The sequence below is a fragment of the Stegostoma tigrinum genome, chromosome 10 (assembly GCF_030684315.1).
Source record: "Stegostoma tigrinum isolate sSteTig4 chromosome 10, sSteTig4.hap1, whole genome shotgun sequence".
NCBI classification, from domain to species: Eukaryota; Metazoa; Chordata; class Chondrichthyes; order Orectolobiformes; family Stegostomatidae; genus Stegostoma; species Stegostoma tigrinum.
Window position 1 is genome coordinate 43663955 of NC_081363.1, and position 25591 is coordinate 43689545.

General features: G+C 40.4%; 1 protein-coding gene and 1 long non-coding RNA gene across 2 annotated transcripts; one reads left to right on the forward strand and one right to left on the reverse strand.

The window, feature by feature from the left end:
- Positions 1–1770: 1770 nt before the first annotated feature.
- Positions 1771–16706, reverse strand: LOC125455453 (uncharacterized). Its single transcript, XR_007248254.2, has 4 exons — positions 16512–16706; positions 11091–11210; positions 6457–7347; positions 1771–5614 (listed from the first exon to the last, which is right to left on the reverse strand). It is a non-coding gene; the product is annotated as an uncharacterized LOC125455453 (long non-coding RNA).
- A 311-nt stretch (positions 16707–17017) lies between these two features.
- Positions 17018–20350, forward strand: LOC125455452 (ADP-ribosylation factor 6). Its single transcript, XM_048537490.2, has one exon. The coding sequence runs from the start codon at positions 17447–17449 to the stop codon at positions 17975–17977; it is 531 nt and encodes a 176-aa protein (XP_048393447.1). The 5' UTR covers positions 17018–17446; the 3' UTR covers positions 17978–20350.
- Positions 20351–25591: the final 5241 nt, after the last annotated feature.

Genomic DNA, 25591 nt, shown 5'->3' on the forward strand with positions numbered 1-25591 from the left:
TTTAAGTTAAAACAAAACATTAGATTTTGCTCAAAGCTAGTCTACTCCATACCAGACCTCTGCCAAAACTATGGTAACAAGGTGGGTCTAGCTATAACAAAATTCCAGGCAGTTCTTGAAATGAGAAGTTGGGAATGACTGAGAAAAGTGAGCTCTGTCAGCACCAGGCATGATGTTTGATGCAGTTGTTGCATATACAGGCTACAGATGCTGGTCTACTGTCAAAAGTGATGTCAAGAAACGGAGAAAGCCACAGAATATCTGTATTGTTCATTGACTCCTGGTGTGTGGGGGTTTGAGGTAAGGCCATGGGAGAAACAGCCCTAAAATTATTGAACTTGATCTTGAGTCCTGATGGATGTAGGGTCTCCAAGTGGCAAGTGAGATGCTGTTCTTCTGACTTTCACAGAGCTTTGCCTGAACACTACAGCAAACCTGAGACAGAGATCTTGGGCAGAAAATACATGATGTGTTGAAGTAGCGGGCAACAGGGTTCAGGGTTATTTTTACAGACAGAATGTAGATGTTCTGCAAAGCAGTTGCCTCATCTGTGTTTTGTGTCCACAGTGTAGAGGAGACCGTGTTGTGAGCAGTGAATACAATAGACAACATTGAGTGAAGTGCAGGTAAATTGCTGTTTCACCTGTGAGGTGTGTTTGGGGTCTTGGATAGTGAGAAGGGAGGCTGCAAATGATCAGACGTTATATCTTCTGCAGTTTCATGGGAAGGTGCGGTGAGGTTTTTCTTAAATCATTCATGGGATGAGAACGTCACCAGTTAGGGCAGCATTTATTGGCATTTGCTAATTGATCTCCAGTTTTAAGAATCAACCACATTGCTGTGGATCTGGAGTCACATGTTAGCCTGACTAGGTAAGGATAGCAATTTCCTTCCCTAACGGATGGCTGTAGGGAAGTATTGGGAGTGGAGGACGAGTGGACCGGGTGTCTTAGAGGGAACAGTCCCTGTGCAAGGAGGGTTCTTGAGGTGCAGTGGTGGTGTCCTACTTCTGAGCCAGGAGGCCCAGGTTCAAGACCCATCTGCTCTAGAAGTGTGTAATAACATCTCTGAATAGGATGATTAGAAAATATGTATTGAATGGCAGACCTGAATGGTCTTCTACCTTTATTTCTTTAGTTCTTTAAGATACCTCAGAACTAGGACATGTCCATTACAATTACATCATTGCATTTTCTCTATCTTCACTAATACTTCTACAATGGAACCATACTGGCCTTTTAAGTATAGTTCCTTCAACTGATGTGTAGGCTATTTTCACACCTGCACTCTTGAACTGGTTGGGAAACCTAGAAATGCAATGCCAGTATCAGCATGGAGTTTAAAAATCCATAGCAAAACCCAGCCTGACAAGGGAGAGGAAGGGAATATGTGTCTAGTGGTGGCATCCTGTGGAGGTAGTGGAAATGATGACCAGTAGTCCTTTGGGTGAATGTTGGTGGGTGGTAAATGAGGGCCAGGGGACCCTATTGCTGTTGTGGGAAGGAAGAGAAGGGGTGAGGGCTGTTGTGATACAAGATCCGTCAGCTGGACCTGTAGAATATGAGTTCCCTGATTGGAGATGTCAACCTGGTCCAATCAGGGATCCCTGGCTGACAGATAAAACGAGAAGTGTCAGAGATTCTGCCATGCTGATAGCTGACTCTGAAGAGGCAATACTAGAGTCAAGGACTATTCGTATGCCAATAAAGGGTGACATGGTGATGGGATACGAACCTCTGTGGAGTTATTTTAGTGGCGATGGGAGTAAAGCATGAACCTGAAGAAATGCTCTCACAACAGCAGTCTTTGAGTTGGGGTAAGCAACTTCTGATGAACGGTCAAGGCCCAAAATGTCAGCTTTTGTGCTCTTAAGATGCTGCTTGGCCTGGTGGGTTCATCCAGCCCCACACTTTGTTATCTTGAATTCTCTAGCATCCGCAGTTCCCATTATTTCTTACTTTCAAGAATTGACAGATATAGCTAAGCAATAGAGAGTGGTTCATGTGGGGAATTAATGTCAGTTATCAGCCATGATTGTATTGAATGGCACTTGATGTGCAGACGTGGTGTTCCTACATCTGAGCCAGAAGGCTCATCTGCTCCAAAAGTGTGTGTAATAACATCCCTGAACAGGATGATTTGAAAATATGTATTGAATAGAATAGCTGAATGGTTTTGTACCTTTACTTCTCTGTCCTTAAAGATACCTCAGAACCAGGACGATGTCCATTACAATTACATCATTACATTTTCACTAATACTTCCACAATGGAACCTTTTAAACAGAGTTATTTCAACTGATGTGTAGGCTATTTTCACACTTGGACTCTTGGACTGATTGGGAAACCTAGAAATGCAATGCTAATGTCAGCATGAAATTTAAAAATCCACTGCAAAACCAAGCCCATGAATTTCCAGGGTCCTGACTTCACTGCAGCGAAAGAGGGCAGAAAGTAAGAACTCTGCTTAAAAAGTCACACATTATCCACCACCGCACTTCTAATGTTCAAAAGACAATGTCAACTCAACCATACAAACATTTAACAACCATTGAGATAATTAATATACAAGTTAAAAACATATTTGAAGTGAATTTGTATATAAAAGAGGAGCAAATTATTCCAAAATTCTTACAAATACAAATTTACAAAAGTGATATGCATGGAAGACTTGTCCAACATTTTAAGTTCCATCATAGAATTATAATAATCATACATTTTTATGATCATGAAATATATATATATATTTATGACAATAATTAGCAAACGTTAGATACATACAATAAAGGTTTTGTAGTACCATTATAGTGCCCATACTTCTGGGGTAAGAGGTTCTGGGTTGAAGTTCCACTTCAGGATTTGTTGACCACAGAAAATGCATTAATTGTCTCTCCAAACAGATTGATTATCAGACTGTTATTCCTCCAAATACTCCTGAAGATTATTAGTAAAAGCTGCAAGTTTCCAATTCAACCATACTGCAGAGGGGAATGGAAGGCCACTGCAGCACTTACTAATAGACCAGTTCAATGGACACTAACTCCGTATTCGTAAATTAAAAAGAAAGAGAGAGAGATACTTCTACAACAGATAAGTCAGTGAATCAGCATTTGTAAAGATAAAAAAAGTATTAACATTTCAGAAAAAAGGGTTCCTTTCCTGGGATTGAAAACTGAAAGCTAATCAAACTCCTTTATTGGTTCAAAGAGATAAAATATGGAAATACATCGTGTGTGTAATAGATTCTAGCGAATTGAATGAATAAAAAGGTCTCACTTCTGTGGCTCCCACTTTTTGTGTGTTTTAAAATAATGAGGGGTATAAATAGCATTAATGGTCATTGTCTTTTTCCCTGGGATGGGGGATTTTCAGACTAGAGGACACATTTTTAAGACGAGGGGAGAGAGATTTAGAAAATACATGAGAGGGAAATTTTTTACACAGAGGGAGGATCGCGTGTTGAATGAGCTTCCTCAGAAAGTGGTAGATGTGGGTTACAATTACAACAATTAAAAGATATTTAGATAAGTACATGAATAGGAAAGATTTGCAGGGATATGGGCCAGGAGCAGGCAAGTGGGACTAGTTTAGTTTGGAATCATGTTTGGCATGGACCATATGGACCGAAGGGTCTGTTTCTCTGCTGTATGACTCTATGACTCTATGAATCTGTAACTGTTTTTGTTGACAGGATTTTTCTGTATTTCAGGGTCTTTCTAGACTTTGTCTCAAGCTGGTGTAAACAGGCTAACAGCTTACATTCAGGAATTTGTTGATACTAATCTAATCTATATGAACTGTATCTCGGGATTCTCACAAATGCCTCCAGGCCTACTTTTCCCACCTTTAAGGGATCCACTAATAAACAAGTTACTAGGATTTATAAAAAAAATGACAACTGTGCAGTCGAGGGACCACTGTACTATTGGAGGAACTGTCTTGTTAAACAGAGTTCCAGTCTGTCTGCTTGGATTGATGGATGCAACAGATACCATGGCACTATTTTGAAGAAAGGCTGGGGAGTTGTTCCTTGGGTCCTGGCCAATACTCAACATTCAATCAACATCACATAAAACAGATTATCTGCTCATTTTCACACTGCTGTTGTGGAGGCTTTGCCGAGCAAAAATTAATTGCTGCTTCTCTGACATTACAACAATGACTACACTTTTAAAAATACTTTATTGGTTGGAAAGCATGTTTCGACACCTGGTAACCTGGAAAAGTTCTAGTTAAATGCAAGGCATTTTTTTGAAATATTTATTCTATTGAGTGTGAGCTTGTTCTGTAGCATCTCAGGCATATTTCACATGTTTGATAGTAGGTCTGCCATACCCCAACATCACATAATACTTACAAGCAACAAATCACACACTATCTTATAAGCAGGCTCAATAGTAAATCCTGTTTCTCTTTTTGGCTAACTCCTTTTTGAAACCTACCTCTTGTTTTTTAAATTTCCATATTAGATCCGAGTCACTTTCCTGTAGCACTGGATAGCCAACCAGGATTATCTTGGACTCTTCAGAAATTGAAGATTACTTGCTTGGACACTGCAGCAAGCAACCAAGGCAAAAAAAAAAGGTAATTGTCCTTTTAAATTTACTTTGAACATGTTCACTTATTAGTTGTAAGAATAGTGAAGATGGGGGAAAGAAAACCGTTTCTTAAACCAGCAAAGATTAATCAAATTAGGTGACAAAGATATCATTTCCTTTCTGTTTGTCGTGGGAAGGAAGAGCACCTTGCATCTGAAGTAGGACTAGGATGAAATAGCAGGATGATCATAAGGCTAAAACCTCCAGAAATAAAACATATCCAGAGTCAGCAACTCTTCCCAGCTGGCTCTCAAACATGTAATTCTTGTGTTTTTGTAGCTTTTGGTATTAACTCCATGAACTTATCAGTAAAGCTAAATGGACAACAGCATCTGGACATTCCCCTCCCCCCCACGAAATCAAGATCTTGTAAAGTCTGGAGGGATAAGGGATTCCAATCTCCAAGTTATGGATGATTTTGTTTTGTGTATTGTACCCATTGCTCAAAGCCAACTGAATAAGCATTTAATGTAAAGGCTGATCTAATTGCACTGCACCTGGTAGTCCTGTCAATTGAACTTCTTGAAAGTAAATATTAACATAAAAGCATAAGATAACATCATTAAGATGGCAGAGGAGTAGGGCTCCTGAGCTGGGGATTGTCTGCTCCAAATTATTTCTTTTTTTCTCTCTCTCTTTTCTTGTTTTTTTTTCTTCTTTCCTTTATTTACCTCTTGTTCTGAGCACAGATGGCATTGTTGGCGGTGATTGAGCCCAGCGTGGACTTGAATGAGGCCCTACTTACCTATCTGGGGTGTGCACAGGACCTGGCATTGGTATCAAAGACTGCTACATTGGCGGAGGCGATGTCGGCGAGGTAGGGCCTGTGGCGAAAGATGGTGCCTGAGGATCAGCGACTTGGTCATTAGTTGGGTCGAGTCCTGGCAGCAGTGGTGGAAGGGTAACATAGGGACACCAGCCAAGTCGGCCCAGCAGTAAGAGATGGTGGGACTGGCACAGGCAATGGCAGAGGAGAATTGGTGCCTGAAGAATAGCAACTTCAGTGTTGATTGGGTCCTGTGTGGGTGACAGCAAGGTGGTGGAGTCAGGATGGCAGCACAGGAGTCAGGACCAATTGCCTCTCTTTAGGCTACGTTTTTCTATTTTCGTTCTCATTCTTAAAACTATTCAAAATGGCACTGCGACATAGTGACAATGGAAAAGCTTTTCACTATTTCACTGCTTTTTTAACTGTAAAGTACAAATGATAATAAAATCATTCATTCAAAAACATCGCTCATTTAACTTAAATTATAGCAAACTCCCTTTCTGAGTTAGAATAGTTGAAAAACAGACGTTTTAGCTTTCTTTCGTTTTTGTCGCCCAAATTTAAATATGGAAGGTCAGATTTCATGAATGGGATGCCGTTAAGTCACTGGTTTTGTTATATGTCTCCAGTCGCAATAAAGGAAAACTAAACAAACAACATGAGCATGAATTTCTAAAATGTTGGCAGAAATTGAGAAAAGGTGCTCTCGGAAGAGAAGTGCACTGATCAATCAAGGACGGTGTAATAGTGTAAACTTCAGAACTTTAGTAACTGTTCATTGTTGATTGTTTCAATCTAAGATAAACTGTTACAAAAAGCAGCAGCAATAACTCTGCCTGGAATAAAGTATTAAGGGACATGGACAAACTTATACGGGAATTGAAAGCAATTAGCCATGTCTGGAGAAAGTGGGAGTCAACGCTACATGTATCAAACTGTTTTGACATCTGCTCGATAACTGGCTGCTTTCTGAAAGATTGTGATGGAGTAGGATCAACCACTCCATCTGGTCTTCTTCTACCCTTTCTTTTTTCCCTTGTTTTTTTTAGTTTAATTCCAGTTTTTTTTAGCTTTTTTTCTGCTAACTTACCTTCTGGAGAGTGGTAGCAGTGGTATCAGGCTCATTGAATTGGGCAGTCGACTACATGTCCAATGCAAGGCAGCGGCTGGGGATCTGACCCGGGATTTTCAATGAGTTCCCGATGCCCGGCGCGCGGATCAAAGGTAAGGCCGAGGTCCTGCGCAGACAGCTTCTGGATTAGGCCTTCGGCGGCCTGAGATCCCAGCAGCGAGCCCAACGCAACAATGAAAGTTCCCCTGGTACCTGCTGCGACGATGAGAGTAGGGGAGATCGAGGCAGTGCAGGGAAAGCGTGCCAAATGGAGGAGATCGAGCCCTTGTTGGAAGTGCAGTCCCAGCATGGCTAAGCATTTAAGAAAGACAATACTAAGAAGGACTGTAATGTTTAAGTTTTAACTTTATTTCTTTATTTTTTACGCTGGACCAAGAGTGTCTGCAATGTTTAACTTTTAATGTTGTTCCTTATTTCTTTCTACCTTGTTCGTAAGTTTTTGTACCTAGGTGTTTGTACCTAAGCTCTTGGTATGTGCGGTGGCATTGAAAACATTTCACTGTATTCCTGTACTTTGTGACATTAACATCTCAATCTAAAAAATCTTACTGTCACAAGAACGAATGATTGCCGTGCAGAAGAATTTAAAGTGTTAACTGCAGGAAAGCTGTGACTTCAAACACAGTCAATAGCGAATGTAACAATGAACAAAGAAGTTATTTCTGATAAGAAGGCAAGCTGCAGACCTGCAATTTTGTGGATGGAAGAATCTAAAGAATTGTCAATAATATTACATCATAAACCTAAAGGACAAAAATTAGTACAAGGATCCAACACCAGAACAGCAGCCGAATTTTGAAGCAGAACACTGCACAAGGATCGAACCCTGGACACTTCCAGAGGCAGGCACTGTTGGTTGAATCGTAGAAAAATCTGATTATGTATGCAGATGCAAATATTCTTTTATTTATTAACAATTGCAGATAATAATTGTAAACTACTTGTCATTAGTCTTTCAATAATCTGTTAAAATTAACAACTGACAAAAAAAAATTAAATGCTGAAGCATATCCAGGGCTTAGGATACTATGATAGGGTTAAACTATCACATATGCACATTTACTATGCTTCACGACTGTTAGAAACAGCATAGATGTGCACCTGTAAGAATGCAGAACACCTCATGCAGTAAAAACCTTTTAAGTGGTAGAGGTATTCCAAAACTTGTTTAGAATACATTAAAGATAAATATTGAGGCTGTATATTTACCGCTACTACTTTTTTAAAAAATCAGTGAAAAGTAGATTTTGGTACATGTAAAGCAAACTAAAACTATGTAACAATGCTGACTAAAATGTTTGCAGATTCGAAAGTGTAGGTGACTCAATCTTTCTGTACTGTGCACGCTATAAGCATTTCATCATTTTAGCTCCTTTATATTCGTTCTGTGATGTAATGCAATTGAAAATAAAAATTGAGTTTTCCATGATGTGAATCTGAAACAATGAAGCCTTTTAGAAAAATCAGAATTGAAAACATCAGAAATCAGTAGTTACTAACTTTCTTTTAATTTATAATCAACAAAAGCATATGACATCAGTAATCACTTTGGGTGTAGCTCACTGTGTAGCTATCAGGATTCAATCTGTTTGTGTAATGTTTGTGATGACTCCTATGTTTATGGTACTTCATCAAAAACATATGCTGCTAAATAGTAACAATGATGATACTAAGTTTTTCCAAAATACCCCAATGAGTGGACAGGAATTTTTACATTTTACCACAATGAAAATGTTTCATAAATGAGATGTAGAGCACTTCTCTGTAAAGGAGTAGTTTTGAAAAAAAGTCATACAAACTCTTGTTTGCTAATTTTCACAATCTGATCACACTTTCTTGATATTTTCTAATCAGTCTCTGCAGAAAGGTAAATACCCAACTCTAGTGCAGGCAGGACTCAAACCCAGGCCTCCAGGGTCAGAGGTAGGGACACTACCCTGGCATCACAAGAGGCAGGTGCTTCTTTACATGTGAACATTACACACAAGGAAGCCTTGATGTCTGTGTGTTGGCAGCTTATTTTACTGCAATGACAATAAATCCAGTCCAATCTATTTCTGCCATAATGTGGACAAAACTGGAATTTGTCAGGAATAGGCATCTGAGGCATATATTTTCTCCCTAACACAAAGCGAGTTTCTATTTTAAACAATTCAGTCAGAATGTGGGCATCACTGACAGGGCCAGTATTTCATTACAATTCATTACAGTTTGGAACGACATCCCTACTTTTCAAATCTCTCTTTTTAGATATAAGCAGCTGCTTGCTTTGCTACTAATCTGAACTTGTTATTGGCAGTAAATAAGATGATAGTGAGCCACCTTCCTGAAGTGCTGTAGATCATGCTGCCCAGTTGTATTGGACATAAAGTCCAATTGAGATCAACTGACACAAATCAAGGATTGAATGTCTTTTGTTGTGTCATATTATGCCCACATCTATGAGTTTGGGTTCAAGACAGACTGGTCGAGGAGAAAGCAAGGAACTGACTTCAGGTTTGGACTTTTTTATAATACCAATCTATTTCATATTATGAATAAACCCTATGATACAGTGTAATCGGAGATATTCCAAGACCTAACCTTAGTGTTACATAATAGGAAGACTCTTCATTAAGCTCCATTGCCAAAAGCTATTATGTCTATTCCATGTGCTTCTCTGCCCATGTTTCTCTCTTCTCTATATATCTCCATCCCCACTGGGCTATTTATAGATGTTACACAACAGAACCTTTTATAAAACTACACAGGAACAATCCATTCAGTCTAACAGATGTATTTTTCTTTAAATTCCGCCTAAGCCTCCTTACTTCAGATAATGCCATCAACAAAGCCTTTGATTTCTTTCTCTTGTATCACCCATCCTTAAGACCATGTCGATTAAATTGGGAACTGGGACAGAAAAAGTTCATTCAGCCCCAACCAGTCCATTTTGCTGTCTATGCTCCACTTCTCCCATTTTTTTCAATCAAAATTAATTATCATAACCTTTATCCCTTTCTCCCTCTTAAATGAATCCATACTATTCACTTCAACCAGTCCCTGTTGTAATGAGTTCCTGATTCTTACTCCTTCTTGAGTGCCACTTTGGATTTCTTGATGACTGTCTTATATTGATGGTTCCTTTCTTCCTGACAAACGGAAACATTCTCTCTGCGTCATCTCTATAAAAACATTTTATAATTTTAAATAATTCTATTGGTCATCCCTCAACTTATAGTTTTCAAGAGAGAATACATCCAAACTTTCCTCATATGGAACTTCTGGTATCATCGTCATAAATCTTCTCTGTACCTCTCCGCTGGCTCCGTAGCATTTTATAAAACAGCATACAGTAGTGCACAGTGCTCTAATGTGTCACTTAACCAAGGTTCATTATAGTTTGGAATGATATCCCTAGCTTTCAAATCTCTTTAGATATAAGCAAGTGCTTGTTTTGCTACTAATCTGAACTTGGTATTGGCAAGTTTAGCTATTGGCATATTTGTATTTTTTGTATTATAGTACCTTCGTTCCTTTAGTCCACCTAGACTTACACTTCTATGTATTAAATAAGCTCCATATTCTTCACAGTACCTCAGGTTTATCACTTGAACTACATTTGACAATTATTTGTCCATTCCACAAGATTAGGAACTTTAATGTTTTTTAAAATTGTTTTGAATTAATTCTTAATGAAACAAGCACACATTTAAAAAAAAGGACCAAGTCTCAGATCTATTTGAACAGTGTCAGTTTCATTCTCACCACAGGGCCTAGTGAGTTCTCTTGTCATGTCTTAGCTAACTCGCCTGATTAACTAGCTGTCCCATTCCTATGGCACCCCTCTTGCCCAATTGTAGCCCCATTGTACCACTCATCATTCCTGGAATAACACTTCCCTCACCAGATATCTATTCAAAGATCGCTATTCCTGGAACCTACTCTATCTTTAAAAGGCTGTTGTCCACCCGGATGAGAAGTGGCATTTTGAATTGCCTGCTTAGTGATGGACACTTAATCTGAAGACATCAGAAAAGGGGAAAATGGTGCTGTGATTCTTCAACAAAGACCTGAAGGAACTGGTGGACAGACTGATGCAGAGGAGGGGCATCTTTTTGCTGGAGGACTGGCAGAGGAAGCCTTGCCAGCAGACCTTAGAGCCTGGTCCAAGGTCAGCATCCAGATCAGTGCAGTTTCCACAGAACACCCAGCAATGGCAGAAGGCCCTCTTCTCCCACTAAAGTAAATGCCAGTCACTTGTCTCTGCTGCCTCACACTTCCTCTCCTAATGAAACCAGCTCCCACCAAAATTATTGATCTTTCACTACTGGCATGTAAACCTTTCCCTCAGTTGTTCTTATGTGCCCAACCTCCCACACCACTAGCCTGCATGGCCTCTGTACAGCTTAATCTCCAGCCTGGAACACTTCAACAGCAGTGAGATGAAGTCACCAAGTACCTACTCTGCCAAATTGAGAAACCCTGGTGTCTTGTCTGCTCATGATAAGTGGCAGGATAGGAAGCTGCATATTAATAGGGTGAATTGCATAGTTAAAAAGGAATCATGACCGCTCAATAGGCAACTCGCAACTCCTTAGCAAGAATCTTACCTTGGCACTTGGAATTCAATTAAATGATGCTGCGAGTCACTCCTGACATCATGATACACCTTTCCAGACTTCTCATGCAATCCTGCCTCATTTCTCGCATAGCCTATCTTGTTCAGGCCCCTGTAAAGTTTCCACATAAAGTAAAGCTAAATGACAATTCCCAAAAACTTACACAGTTTGCCAACACCACAGCCTTTAATTACAAATGTGTGGAAGACCTTCTAATTATAAAATATGGTCCTTGATAATTATGTGCTGCTATGGTACGGTAGGATAATAAAAGTTGTTGGAAATTAGGTACAATGGTACGGTTGTAATCTTGCTCTTAGTGAACAGCATTAATTTATGACCCAAATCAGCTATTGATTTATGACATTATTGCTCAACAGACTGCAAACTGTTATACTGACGTCTATTACTGACCTTGCAAAGATTAGTCCAGTTACAATCAACCCAATGATTAAGTCCTTCCCACAATAATAAATGAAAATTCAAACCTATGATTAAAATCTGAATTGGTCAGTGTTTCTTTTGCTGCTGAAAATCAGGCCCAGCGATGCATGCACATCATCTGGTCACACCACGACATACTTGTTTTCTAACTGTCCTTTAAAGAAGGAAATTTTCCTTATTTTGTCTGATCATACATGATTACAATCCCATAGCAATATCTGTCGATGCTTAGCTGTCTCCACAGCACTCAATAGTATCAAACTGCTACAAAGGAAGTAGATGAGGCAGTGCAGTTGACATTATCTACGTGGGCTTTAGAAATGCTTTTGATAAGGTACCATATGGAGGGTTGGTGAGTAAGGTTAAATCTCATGGGGTTCAATGAGAGCTACCCAACTGAATACAAAATTGGCTTGACAGTAGAAGACAGATAGTAACGATAGATAACAAAGTGTGGGATGAACACAGCAGGCCAAGCAGCATCTTAGGGGGATGGGGAGAGGATTTTGAAATAAATAGGGAGAGAGGGGGAGGCGGACTGAAGATGGATAAAGGAGAAGGTAGGTGGAGAGGAGAGTATGGGTGTGGAGGTAGGGAGGGGATAGGTCAGTCCGGGGAAGACGGACAGGTCAAGGGGGTGAGATGTACATGGTGTGGCTTCCTCTACATTGGGGAAACCAAGTGGAGGCTTGGGGACCACTTTGCAGAACACCTCCACTCGGTTCGCAGTAAACAACTGCACCTCCCAGTCGCGAACCATTTCAACTCCCCCTCCCACTCCTTAGATGACATGGCCATCCTGGGCATCCTGCAGTGCCATAATGATGTCACCTGTAGGTTGCAGGAACAGCAACTCATATTCCGCTTGGGAACCCTGCAGCCCAATGGTATCAATGTGGATTTCACAAGCTTCAAAATCTCCCCTCCCCCCACTGCATTCCAAAACCAGCCCAGCTCGTCCCCAACTGCCTAACCTGTTCTTCCTCTCACCTATCCCCTCCTCCCACCTCAAGCCGCACCTCCATTTCCTACCAACTAACCTCATCCCGTCCCCCTGACCTGTCCGTCTTCCTCGGACTGACCTATCCCCTCCCTACCTCCCCACCCATACGCTCCTCTGCACCTGTCTTCTCCTCTATCCATCTTCGGTCCGCCTCCCCCTCTCTCCCTATTTATTTCAGAATTCTCTCCCCATCCGCCTTTTCTGATGAAGAGTCTAGGCCCGAAACATCAGCTTTTGTGCTCCTGAGATGCTGCTTGGCCTGCTGTGTTCATCCAGCCCCACACTTTGTTATCTTGGATCCTCCAGCATCTGCAGTTCCCATTATCTCTGGTAATGATAGAGGGTTGTTTTTCAGACTGGAGACCTGCAGCCAGTGATGTGCCACAGCGATTGATGCAGGTCCACTGTTATTTGTCATTTATATCAATTATTTGTATGGGAATTTAAGAGATATGGTCAGTAAGTTTGTGGATAACACCAAGATTGGTGGTATTGTGCAAGAGGTTATTTGGGAATGCAGTGAGCCCTTGATCAACTGGGCCAGTGGGTTGAGGAATGGCAGATGGAGTTTAATTTAGCAAAGTGTTGCATTTTGGAAGGTCAAACCAGGTAGCACTTACACAGTCAATTGTAGGGCCCTGGGAAGTGCTATAGAACAAAGAGATCCTTGAAAGTGAATCACACATAGACAAAATAGTGAAGAATGCTTTTAGCATGCTTGCTTTCATCGGTCAGAGCACTGAGTGTGGGCATTGGGCTGTCTTGTTGCAGCTGTACAAGACATTGGTGAGGCTATGTTTGGAGTACTGCATGCAATTCTGGTCGCATTACAAAGGAACGATTATTAAACTGGAAGGAGTGCAGGATTTACTAGCATGCTACCTGAACTGGAAGGTTTGCATTATGAGGAGGGGTTGGGTAGGCTTGGACTTTTATCCCTGGAGGGTAGCAGACTGAGGAGTAACATTATAGAGGTCAATAAAATCATGAGAGGCATAGATAAGGTAGATAGCGAACAGCTTTTCCCTACAGTAGGGGTGTGTAAAGTTAGAGGGCATGGGTTTACGGTGAGAGATACAAAATGATCGAGAGGGGCAATTTTTCATGCAGAAGGTGGTGAGTGTCAGGAATGGGCAACCAGAGGTAGTGGTATGAACAAACATTTGTCATTTAAGAAGCATCCACATGGATGGGATAGGTATGGAGGGATATGAACCAAGCATGGGCAAACGGGACTAGTTTAATAGTGAAAACTGGGCAGTACAGGCTAAAGGGACTGTTGCCATGCTGTAGACCTCTGTCATTCTAATATGAAGAAATGCACAGTCTGATACATTGAAATATGAAGCAATGAAGGCACACCCAGCTCAGTTAACCCTGAAAAAGTATTTCTGTCCAACCTATAGTGTCTGGGGTTAATGTTACAAGAGCTGTCGTACTAACTACTCAAGCAGCCAAAAACTTCTCTAATTATCATTATCAATGAATGTCCCAGACTCCTCAAGGTTCATAATTAAAGTAGAAAATGCCAGTAGTAATCAGCAGATCTGCCTACAGCTGTCAGAGACAAAAAACGCAATGATTTAGATCTGTACCGCAGATGAAGGCAGTGGGCTGCAAAGAAACTGATTTTGGTGGCCTCTTGTTTCCTCTGGGCACACTCAGTTAAATTCTCTCCTTCTTCAGCTCTTATAACATTCCTTCAAACAATAGCCTCTAAAGGTTACAATGACAGTGTCTCCCAGTTGTCAGTCTCAAGGGATTATTATATTATTGTTATTAAAGGCAGATTTATGGAGTTAGGCCACATCTTACCAAATGGATCTGATTACCTACGTACTCAACTCCTGTTGTGCCACTGGCCCAATTCTAGCCTCATCCTATCATTAAGCCATGATCTAATTGAATGACAGAACGGGCTTAAGGGGCTGAATGGCCTACTCCTGTTTCTATATTCAATGGCTGTAATCTTCATATCTCATTTGCATCCTTAAGCAGAGGCTTGGATTTGTTTTTTAATATTCTAAATGTCTAAAGAGAATAGTTGTGCAAGAAGGTAGAGAAAGAGTGAATTTCTCCTTAGGAAGGCCAGAAACGGATATTGTGCTGTTATAGGAGAACTGTTTGATCAGTAGCTGCTGACCCAGTTCACAGTACAAAAGGTTTTAGGGTACCTGGTCTATTTGAAGATCTTTGCCAAGCCAGTACTTGGTTATGAGTGTACGCTGATGAAAATAGCAGACTCTGAGGCCAATAATTGGTGACCTTATCCTGCAAAGAGATCCAAGAGATATATCCAAGAGATATATCCAAGACAGCAGAGATGAAAATTGATTAGTTTTTTCTCTAACATAGCTTATGTTGTCAAGACATGTCCAACACGTCTCACTATAGTTTCAGAGACTGTAGGAACTGTTACTCTGAAGAAGGGTCTAGGCCCAAAGTGTCAGCTTTCCTGCTCCTCTGAAGCTGCTTGGCCTGCTGTGTTCATCCAGCTCCACACGTTTTTATCTCTATGTCTCACTGTTGTAGGGATTGCACTGAGGGACACAGGCATGGTGATCTGGTGTTTCTGTTGTTCAACACTGTCCTAATCATCTCAGATATGATATTTCCAACTTTCACTGATGTAGAACTCACATACATGAAGCTGTCAACAAACTTCCACTTACACATTATCAATGATGACTGCTGGTGGAATGGCAATGTCCAGAATCATGACATTTTTAACTTTCTGATACATTTTTTTAAGGCAAACTCTGGCCATTTGCTTATATAAATGTTGTGCAATTTGAAATACTCATTCTCTTTACTGATATGGGACATGCCTGGGTCCCTACTTTTATACCAGCTACCGAACCTCACCCATTCAAAATCCTACCTCAAATGCCAGATAACTGTCGTCAGTTACACCGACCTGTAATTAGTTATAAGACTTAAATCTTTAACTTCTGATACGGACCAAAGATCGCCCATCTGAAACATTAAACTTCCTCTCACCACAGATACTGTGCATTTCAAATTTTATTTTCAAATTTGCAGCGTTGACGCTCTGCTTATCTTTCTTTTCAATGCAGTTTGCGTGCGATCGCCTACTTAGCCAGCAATACTGGCGGTGGTGTCTACATGAGGTCATTTTACAGTGGTGGGGTTCCAATTTAATTTGAAACAACTCTTTCCGGCTTCCATATTACGGAGGTCACGAAATACTTTGCACATATTTTGTACCAAAGTGGGTGCTGAAGTTTACCGCCCCCTTTCGTCTCAAAACAGCCGCTGTGAAATGGACACAACACAAGCGAACACGATGCACGTGGACGTCTATTCTATTGGTACTGCTTATTAATACCCTGCATGAGCTGATAGTAACAACAGCAAAAAAATGCTGCAAATGCCCTGCAATCAAAGTTTGGAGGTGGGGGGAGAGAAAGAAACACCATCGGTGACATTTTTTTCTGATTTAGTTTACTTCCGACTCAATCCATTCCTACAGCAAACTGGGAGGGAGCAAAGAGATTTATGACCACACACAGCCCGGCGATCGCGAAAACATTTAAACAACGGCTTATCAGCTGGTTTGTATTTTACAATCAAAGCGAGACAAATTAGTTACACAGGCCGTGGAAACAACTAGGTCAGCAATCCACATGCGAGTATATCCCCGCCTCCGTGCGCGACCCCGCTGTCAAACACCCAGCCCTAAAACTCACACATCCTATTGTCAATCAGACTGCACCGTGCGCACTCCTACCTACGGTCATTCAAATGCACCCGTTATCAATCAAACTCCACGTACGCGCCCCCTGCAGCTGTCAATTAAACTCTGAGATTCCCTACAGTGTGGAAACAGGCCCTTCGGCCCCACAGGTCCACACCGCCCCTTGCAGCATCCCACCCAGACCCTTCCCCCATAACTCACGGACCCTTGAATACTACAGACAATTTAGCATGGCCGATCCACCTACCCTACACATCTTTGGACTGTGGGAGGAAACCGGAGCAAACCCACGCAGACAGGGGGAGAATGTGCAAACTCCACACAGACAGTCACCGGAGGCTGGAATCGAACCTGGGTCCCCAGCGCTGTGAGACTGCAGCGCTAACCAGAGCCACCGTGCTACCCTCTCCAACTGTCCATCAAACCCCAGCGCGCGCCCCTCCGCCCGACAACCATACCTCAGCGCGCTCCCTCCGCCCGTCAATCAAACCCCAGTGCGCGTCCCTCCGCCCGTCAATCAAACTCCAGCGCGCGCCTGTCCATCACACCCCCAGTGCGCATGCCTTCGCCCGTCAATCAAACCCCAGCGCGCGCCCCTCCACACGTCAATCAAACTCAAGCGCGCGCCTGTCCCTCAAACAAACCCCAGCGCTCGCCCCTCCGCCCGTCAATCACTCCCTAGTGCGCGCCTTGTGCTTTGTGACGTGTCTGCGTGTGATGAGGCTGCGCGCGAAGCCGGGTGTCACGTGGCGCCGCATGCGCAGATAGGACGGGAAGTGGCCGCTCGTTCCGCGCCTTTTTCCGGTACCGCCGAGAACGGGGACCGGATTGAAGCGGACAGTGGAGGAGTGGAGACGGAACGACAGGCCGCAGGGTTAGTGGGAACTGCTGCACTGAAGATTGACTGCACGGTGAGTCATTACAAAGCAGGGAAGCCGGACTCGATGACCTTCACTGGGAGTGCGGAGCCGCTGCTGTAGTTCGGCGGCTGGAGGGAGGCCGAGGTTCATACTCCCACCGACAACTGCTGCAACGAACTGCCGATCCGAGAGACCCCAGAACGGGTGGCCAGGACAACTCGGCTGCCTCTGAGGCGTTTGCCCATAGCCCAGGCCAGGCCCTTTTGGTCGGCCAGCTCCACCCGCCTCTCGCTGCCGTGGTCTCTTATGTACTTTCTAGAAGATGGGAAAGGTCCTGTCGAAGATATTCGGGAACAAGGAGATGCGTATATTGATGCTTGGACTTGACGCCGCCGGTAAGACCACCATCCTGTACAAATTGAAATTGGGTCAGTCTGTAACCACCATCCCCACTGTGGGCTTTAATGTGGAGACAGTGACTTATAAGAACGTCAAGTTCAACGTTTGGGACGTGGGCGGCCAGGACAAAATCCGGCCACTCTGGCGGCACTACTACACCGGGACCCAGGGATTAATATTTGTGGTAGATTGTGCCGACAGGGACCGGATAGACGAAGCCAGACAAGAGCTTCTGCGCATCATCGGCGACCGGGAAATGAGAGAAGCCATCATTTTGATATTTGCAAATAAGCAAGATTTACCCGAAGCCATGAAGCCGCACGAAATTCAAGAGAAATTGGGTTTGACCCGCATCCGAGATAGAAATTGGTATGTGCAGCCGTCCTGTGCCACTTCAGGAGATGGACTGTTTGAAGGTCTTACGTGGCTAACGTCCAATTACAAATCTAAATGAACATAAAAACTGTTTTAGCTTAAAAAAAATCAGTTGCCTCGGGACATCAACGAAAGTAATCTTGACTCTACTAATCACCTGTCTGCATTTCTTTGCTATCTCGTTTGGCTTTGCGTTAGAACGTTTTCATATAAATGCGCTGAACTAATCTTGAGCAAGAATCGAATGTTAAGTATTTTGAAAGGTCTTTCTTTAAACCATTTGCCATTATTTGAATGACTTCCTCTTTCTGTATTCGATTTGGGCTTTTCAACACTTTTTATACTCAGTTTCGAGTTCTTTTTAATGCCTTGCTTTAGATCGCCGATTTTACGTTCATGAAAAGCGACGATGTTGGGTCTCTTACAATTAGTAAACTTAAAGTTTATTTGAACAAATTTTAGTCACGTATAATTATTTGACTTTGTTTCTTTGATTCATCTCCAGCGTATATTTAAGAGCCCTGCCATTTCTAAACTTGTTTTTTTTTGTGGAGTCGGTTGAAATGTTTCATTTTGATTCTGTGTAGGGTGTGTCCCTATGAAACGTATGCTTCTGCCTGTATTCCCATCTGCTGTAATTCAGACTAGCAAAGCAAGTGAATGTGTCGAGAAAATGTTTCAGTATTCATATACAATGGAAAAATAATCTTGTATGCTAAATGCTTGTATAATCAGTTTATGTAGGGCTGATTTTAAATGCTCTAACGCATTGGTTTTAACATCCATACTGTATACCACCACTGGTGAAGATACAGCACGCCCAAAATTAATTTGCATTTGCTGAAGGAAGAGACAAAAGGGTGGGAAATGTGATTGTGACTACTTATTCATGTGGAGTGATAAATACTGACATGGATGAATTGAACTAAATTTGTTTTTGTTGTAACTTGTATGTATTTTCATATGATTCCAGTTTCACTTGGTTCCCGATGCAAAACAATTAATTTGCTGCAAGGTTCGGTGATAATGGGGCAAACCACATGAGTAATATGGCAAATGTCAAGAAACATGAAAAACACCAAATTCTAAATGTATGCTTCGGGGTGCCCTGCATTTCAAGGCAGGCATTTAACACATTATTGGTAATATTTGTGAAATTAAGGATACGCATTGCAGTCTTTGATTACTATAAAGCAGCCATAGTTCAGTTGATATTTTCTTAGTATTTTGAGTGCTGACATGCAATTTCCTGTGTCTGTGGTTTTCCGCAGAAGAGAGAATAAAGGTCTTGGAGAGGTAAGGGCAGTTTTATATCTGATTATTAAAAGTTGCTGCTAAACAGGGAAAAGAATTACAGCACAGATTTGAAGGTTCAGTATTTTGAAAAAGTAAGATCTGCAGGAATTAAATCATTTCTGCTCTTAATTGTATTGTTCAAATGGTTTTTAATAAAACCTCCTGGCTTTTATAGTTGTGCTAACTTTTGAATAACTTTAAACTACTTTCTTAAATCACTTTACACTTTGAATAAATATTAGATCTTATTTTCCAAATTAATATCTTACATGGATTTCCTAAATGTTGTCTAGAAACTTGAATCAAGGTTTTAAGTGATTTGTAATAACCAGGTCATTTTGTTTGCATTTAAATTATTTTCACTGAGCTGATGGCAGTTAGTATTTCAAATGCTTAGTTGAAATACTGATCATCAAATTCATAAAATTAATTTTGTACTAAAACAACTATATTCAATTGAATTAAATGGAGCTGTATTTTAAACCAATTATTTTGAGCTTCAAGTAATTTGCACTGTAGCCTTGACAAGACTTTTCAGACTCTATTCTGAGAATAGTTATTCAATTGGTACAGTAACTGCTTACAACCACTGTGTTGGTAAAGACTTCAGATCTAATCAGTATGTGTGCTAATTATCCAAAGGGGAGAAATATAACTGAAATGTCTGTTACATTAACTTCATGCTCAGTACAGCCAGGATGGGAGAAGCTGTGCAAATTTATAAAATATCAGATTAAGAGGGCTAGAATAGTAGTATTAAAGCTTTTTATTCTTGAACCTTTAAGACTTGAGAAATGAAATAGTAGTGGCCTCTTCAGGCTAGCAAGGCTTGAAGTGAATTAGACAATTGTCAAATGGGTTGGAGCACATAATAACTAATTTGAAATTAGTTTGCGGTCTTGACCTGACATGGAAAATGGGGTGAACAAAGAATCCACCGCTCAGTAATAAGTTCTTTATTTTCTGAAGGAAAAGGGGCAGTGAGTAAATGTATGTATGGGTGGACACAATTTTATATTGCGACTTTTTCAACATTGATTATTATATGTGAGCATTCTCTTTTTCAAAGAAAAATATTTGACTCTGTTCAAAGCACAGGACAGACAAAATGTTTCTGTAGAAAGGTACTAAAATAAACTTTATCCTCAAACTTGAAGCATGTCTTCAGTTATTTACAATTTGATATAAGCAAGCTTTGTCTAGTTTTCTATCTTTTAGCTGATTTAAATTGTATTCATATTTTCCTTGTACAACATTTCTATTCACTTTTACAGCATTTTTCGTGGGGTGCAGACGTTGTTTGCAAGGTATCACTTAATGCCATTTGTTGCTGCAAGTCATTTAGTCAACTACATGTCAACAAGAATAATGTTAAAAACAAGACTGAGAATATATTGTATTTTGCTTCAAGATTAGAATGAAAAAATTAGTTTTTCACTCTACTGTAGACCTTTGTTTTACTTGCAATTAGTCCATAATTTAAATGCGTTGGATTCATTTACCGTAATATGCCAAGATGGATTTGAACTTGCACCCTCTGTCACAAACTGTAATTCTTGCTGCTACAACAGCTCTAAAGTATTTTGTTCATTAACTATCATATAATCTATGCTCTTTTGAGCACTTGAAGTTCAAAAATGCATTGATATTGGAGATGACTCTACAGAACATACTGAGCTAACCCTGGATCTATAAATGTTAGAAATTCTTGATTGATTACCCTTTAACATGCTACTTGAATGTAAGGATTTAGATTTGAACCACTTTGAATTTGAGCCTTCTGTGAATAGAAACCATTGCCTTTTCTAGTTTTTGAGGTGTGTGGATTTTTTTATATCGTGGGTTGGACTTTTTACTGCCTCTCTAGCCAATGTGGCTAATTGTACCTTTTTTAACCTTTATCCCAGTTTCTGTTACATTACCTATTGTTATCTATCCAGCAATTTACATTTCATTTGATTTGTTTAGCAATTTAATTTAAAAGAAATGTGGGTGGTAATGTCTTAAGATAGCATCTTAAGAGTTAAAACTTACATATGTTGGAAAGAGTTATAGTTTTTGCAGTATAACTTCAACCTGTTTCAATTTTAATTTGGCTTTTGTTCCATTTCTTCAAAATGGAGCTGTTGACCTGAGGTCAAACTGTTGATGTTTAGTTTAAAAGTAAGGCTGATGTTTCAAAGTACTTGTGGAAAGAAATATGCAAATTTTATTCCCCCACACATCTTGACTTCTAAACTTTTTGGGGTTGTTTCACAAATTAGATATGTTAGAAAGTAGTTAGTGTTTGTGCAGATGACTGCTCACCTGAGTGCAAAAATCCAAAGTAATGGTTAAAGTTTTCTCATGCCTTTTTATGTAGTAAATGGTATTAAAGAGTGGTATTTTGAAATGCAGATGATTTGGCAGAAAGTCACAACATCCAATCTCGAATTGTGAAACAGATTCACATTTTAATATGGGAACAACACGGTGTGGAGCTGGAGGAGCAGAGCAGGCCAAGCAGCAAGAGAGGAGCTGGAAAGTTGACATTTTGGATCAGGCCCATCAAGTCTGAACTGACCCTCCTAAGAGCATCCCACCCAGATCCATCGTCCTACCTTACCCCGTGACCCTGCATCTATCATGGCTAAACCATCTAATCTGTACATCCTCGGACTGTGGGGGGATGTGCAAGTTCCACACAGTTGCCCAAGGCTGGAGTCAAACCTGGGTTCCTGGATCTGAAGCAGCAGTGCTAACCACTGAGCCACCACGTCGCTGCATTTTCATGGTAAGATTGTGGGACAGTTGCCATAAATAGCACTTGAGCTTTTTGGAAAACTTTTAATTTTTCTGCCAGTTAAACCAAATTAAATTATTGTGCTGCTGCAGGATACAATTAGATGACAATAATTACCATTGGAAAGGGGTTTTCTGCAGTAATTTTGCAGCTGAAATCCCTTTACTGTATGCATTAGTTCAAGATCCTAAAACATGAGACCATTATCAGATATTGGAGGGTCCTTGTAGAACAATGGTAGTATCCCTTCCTTGAGCCAGGAGACCTTGGTTCAAAAGTCCTACCAGCTCCAGAGGTGTTGATCAGAAAATTTTCTTGGGGTATCAGAAAATGTAATGTTATCAGCTTCATTAATGTATACGACTGTTTCCAAAATTTTTCTTGCACATCTTCCTTCAAGAGCCCACTATGACGCTTAATGTTAACTGTTTACGTTTCAGCAGATGCTGTCAGGCCGGAGTTTCTCCAGCAGTTTACGAGAAGTCTGAAATAAAAACAGTCCCAGTATTGCAGCTTTCTGACAGTCCAAATAGAATCCTAGGTGCTCAAATGGATTAAGCAATTCTTTGTCAACCCGTTTGTTAGTTACCCTTCCTTGAGCACTGATTTAATTGATAGGCAGGGATCTTGTTGGGAAATGGGGAAGAAAATTCTGTAATAGTTCAACTTCAGGATTGTTCAATAGCAGAACGTCAAAGAACACCATGAACAAGATTGAACCCTTGACACTTACAGCGATACATGCTGTTGGGTGTATTTAAAGCTAAATTCTAACACTGATAGCTAAGTTGAATGTCTGTCTTGTTTGAGGGGTCTTATTTTGGCTGCTGCATGCAATAATGTTTAAGTAGTTGTTTTAGTAATTGTATTTGGAAATCTCAGACATAACTAACTTAAACATAGTTTGTGGAAATTAACACAATAAGCCAGAGACCCAAGTAATGTTCTAGGCACCTAGGTTCAAATCCTGCCATGGCAAATAATGGACCTTGAATTCAATTTTTTAAACAAAATTTGGCATTAAGTCTAATAGTGACCATGAAAACACTGTCAATTGTCAAGAAAATGTATTTGGTTGCTAATTACCTCTTTCGGGTGGAAATACGCCATCCTTACCTGATCTGGTCTGCATGTGATTCCAGATGCTCAGCAATGTGATTCTTAGCAATTAGGATGGGCAGTAAGTGCTGGGCTAGTCAGCAATGTCCATGTCCTGTTAATGAATAAAAAAATGCAATTAATTATTTTTCCAGCAAGGTGATCCAATATCAACTAAGTCCAGAATGCAATGAATCTTTCTTACAGAAAAGATGAAGACACTATATTTGAAAGTAATTCTCTCTGCAGGGTGTAAACTTGACTTTCATGAGCCCATGATTGGTGATTAATGTACAATTGGGGCTTTGCTGACTATATAATCAGTAAACTTTTTTTATCAATTTAAATGTTACTTGGAAAAAATAAGTCCCTGTAAGTAGCAATGTTGTACTCTAGAGACGGCTTTCTCCAGTTACTTAAAGTAAAACGTCTTCATAATCTCTAAGCTCAACTCATTATTTAAAAGACTTGGGGCTGTTTGTTCCTGACCTGTGTAAAGGATGATCTGTTGGGTTCTGTAGGTAAAACTTGAGGGGCGATAAAGCACATTCATATGGTCATAGCAGTTATGTCTAGCAACACGCAAAATATACTTTTTGCACGAGCACAGCATAGCTTAGAATGCCAGCCAATTACTACTTATTCAGGGATTGCAGTTCTATTTGAAGAGACATGATAAATTTAGTTCACAACAGCTGCTAACATTAATGTAAACCTGTAAAATTTTGACTGCTCTACCTCTGCAGTTTGAATATCTTCAATCGTTTTTCACAAGATATATTTTTTCTGCCTGATGTATCTCCAAGAAATATAGATTAATAAAATTTGAGGTAGATATCATACATGAAGTTTCTAGTGATCAGCAACTAGACCAGGAATGGCAGGTATAGTACATTGTCTAAAAGTAAAATTATCTGTGTATACTTATGCATAACAATTTTCATCACCACATCAAGCACTTGAATTGATAGTGCTTTCAAGTAAGACATCCCAAGATGCTTTGCAAACATTAGAACAAAAGTAATCTATTATGTGGCTTGATTTTTAAATGATGTGATTAATGGTTAGTTAGAGAGTTCAAGGTAAGAGTTTGGGATGAGGTTATAGAGCCTTGGCAGCAAAGATGTGGCCACTGATAGTGAAATAATTAAAATTGAAGTGCTGTGCTAGAATTAGGTGAAAGCAGATTTCAAAGTTGTGGAGTTTAAAATGTGGGGTGCAATAGTTGAGAATAGGGAGAAACTTGACAATGAGAATGAGTCAGCAAAATGGATGGTGGGGGCATAGGATGTGGTGCAAGTTAAGATACAAACAAATTTTGGACAACCAGGTTTACACAAGGGTAGAAGAGATCTTGTTGTGATAGTGTTGACTTTTTTTTTTCTGGACCAGCAGTGTGTTGGAACATGTCTGAACAGATTGATTGATTAACTCCAAAAAACTGGAGGTGGGATGCTGGTCAAAAGAATCCCATTTGGATGATGCAGACTTACTAATTTAAATTTTGCTAGTAACCAACAGGCTCAGAGCTGGCTTCTTCCTGCTTGATCAGAGATAATGGGGACTGCAGATGCTGGAGAATCCGAGATAACAAAATGTAGAGCTGGATGAACACAGCAGGCCAAGCAGCGTCTTAAGAGCACAAAAGCTGACATTTCAGGCCTAAAGGGTCTAGGCCCGGAACATCAGTTGTTGTGCTCCTAAGATGTTGCTTGGCCTGCTGTGTTCATCCAGCTCCACACTTTATCTTCCTGCTTGATTTTTTCTTTATTGCTTTATTTCATTCTGGTATGCAACACAACTAATGCTTGAAATGACTGAAAACAATCAAAATTCAAACGGTATGCAAATTTCATGTTCCACTGTACTTTCTGAAGTCTTTGTGACAAGAATGCAATTTAGAATTCTAGGCCTTTCTTAGTAATCACTTTTTGAAGGCATATTATTAGATGACTGCTTTTAAGATGTTATAGCCATGAGGTGCACACCACTAGTTGAGCTTTTAGTTTAGCTTGATAGTTCTGCTAAATTAGGTAGCAGAGTATTGAATAGTTGCCAGCCTGATCTTTTTTATGTATTAAAAGTACTGTTCTTTTTGAAAGAAATTGGAAACTGGTTTGTGCAAGATTCTGTGTTTTTGCATAAATACTGGCTTTCACTATGTAATGGTAATTAAAACACTGGTTTTGTTTATTGGAACGTCCCTAAGGGTTCAATACTTAACAGACTCATCTAATGCACGATGTATTCAAGGTGTTATCACCTTCCATCTGTCTTGATGCTACATAGCTTTTGTCTTGTATAGATGATGTCTTTAGCATACAATTTACATCCAAGATACATTGATACTATAAGCAAAGCTACTACCTTTTTGATGTGCAGTATTCCTCTCCTCTGTTGCCAATGTAAATGATTTTATGACTGGTTTTCAAGCCGTATCTTACCTTTTGCTAATGTACAGTGTATGCAGCTGACAACAATTCAAGCTTGCTGCCAGCCAGGTGCCAATATCTCCCC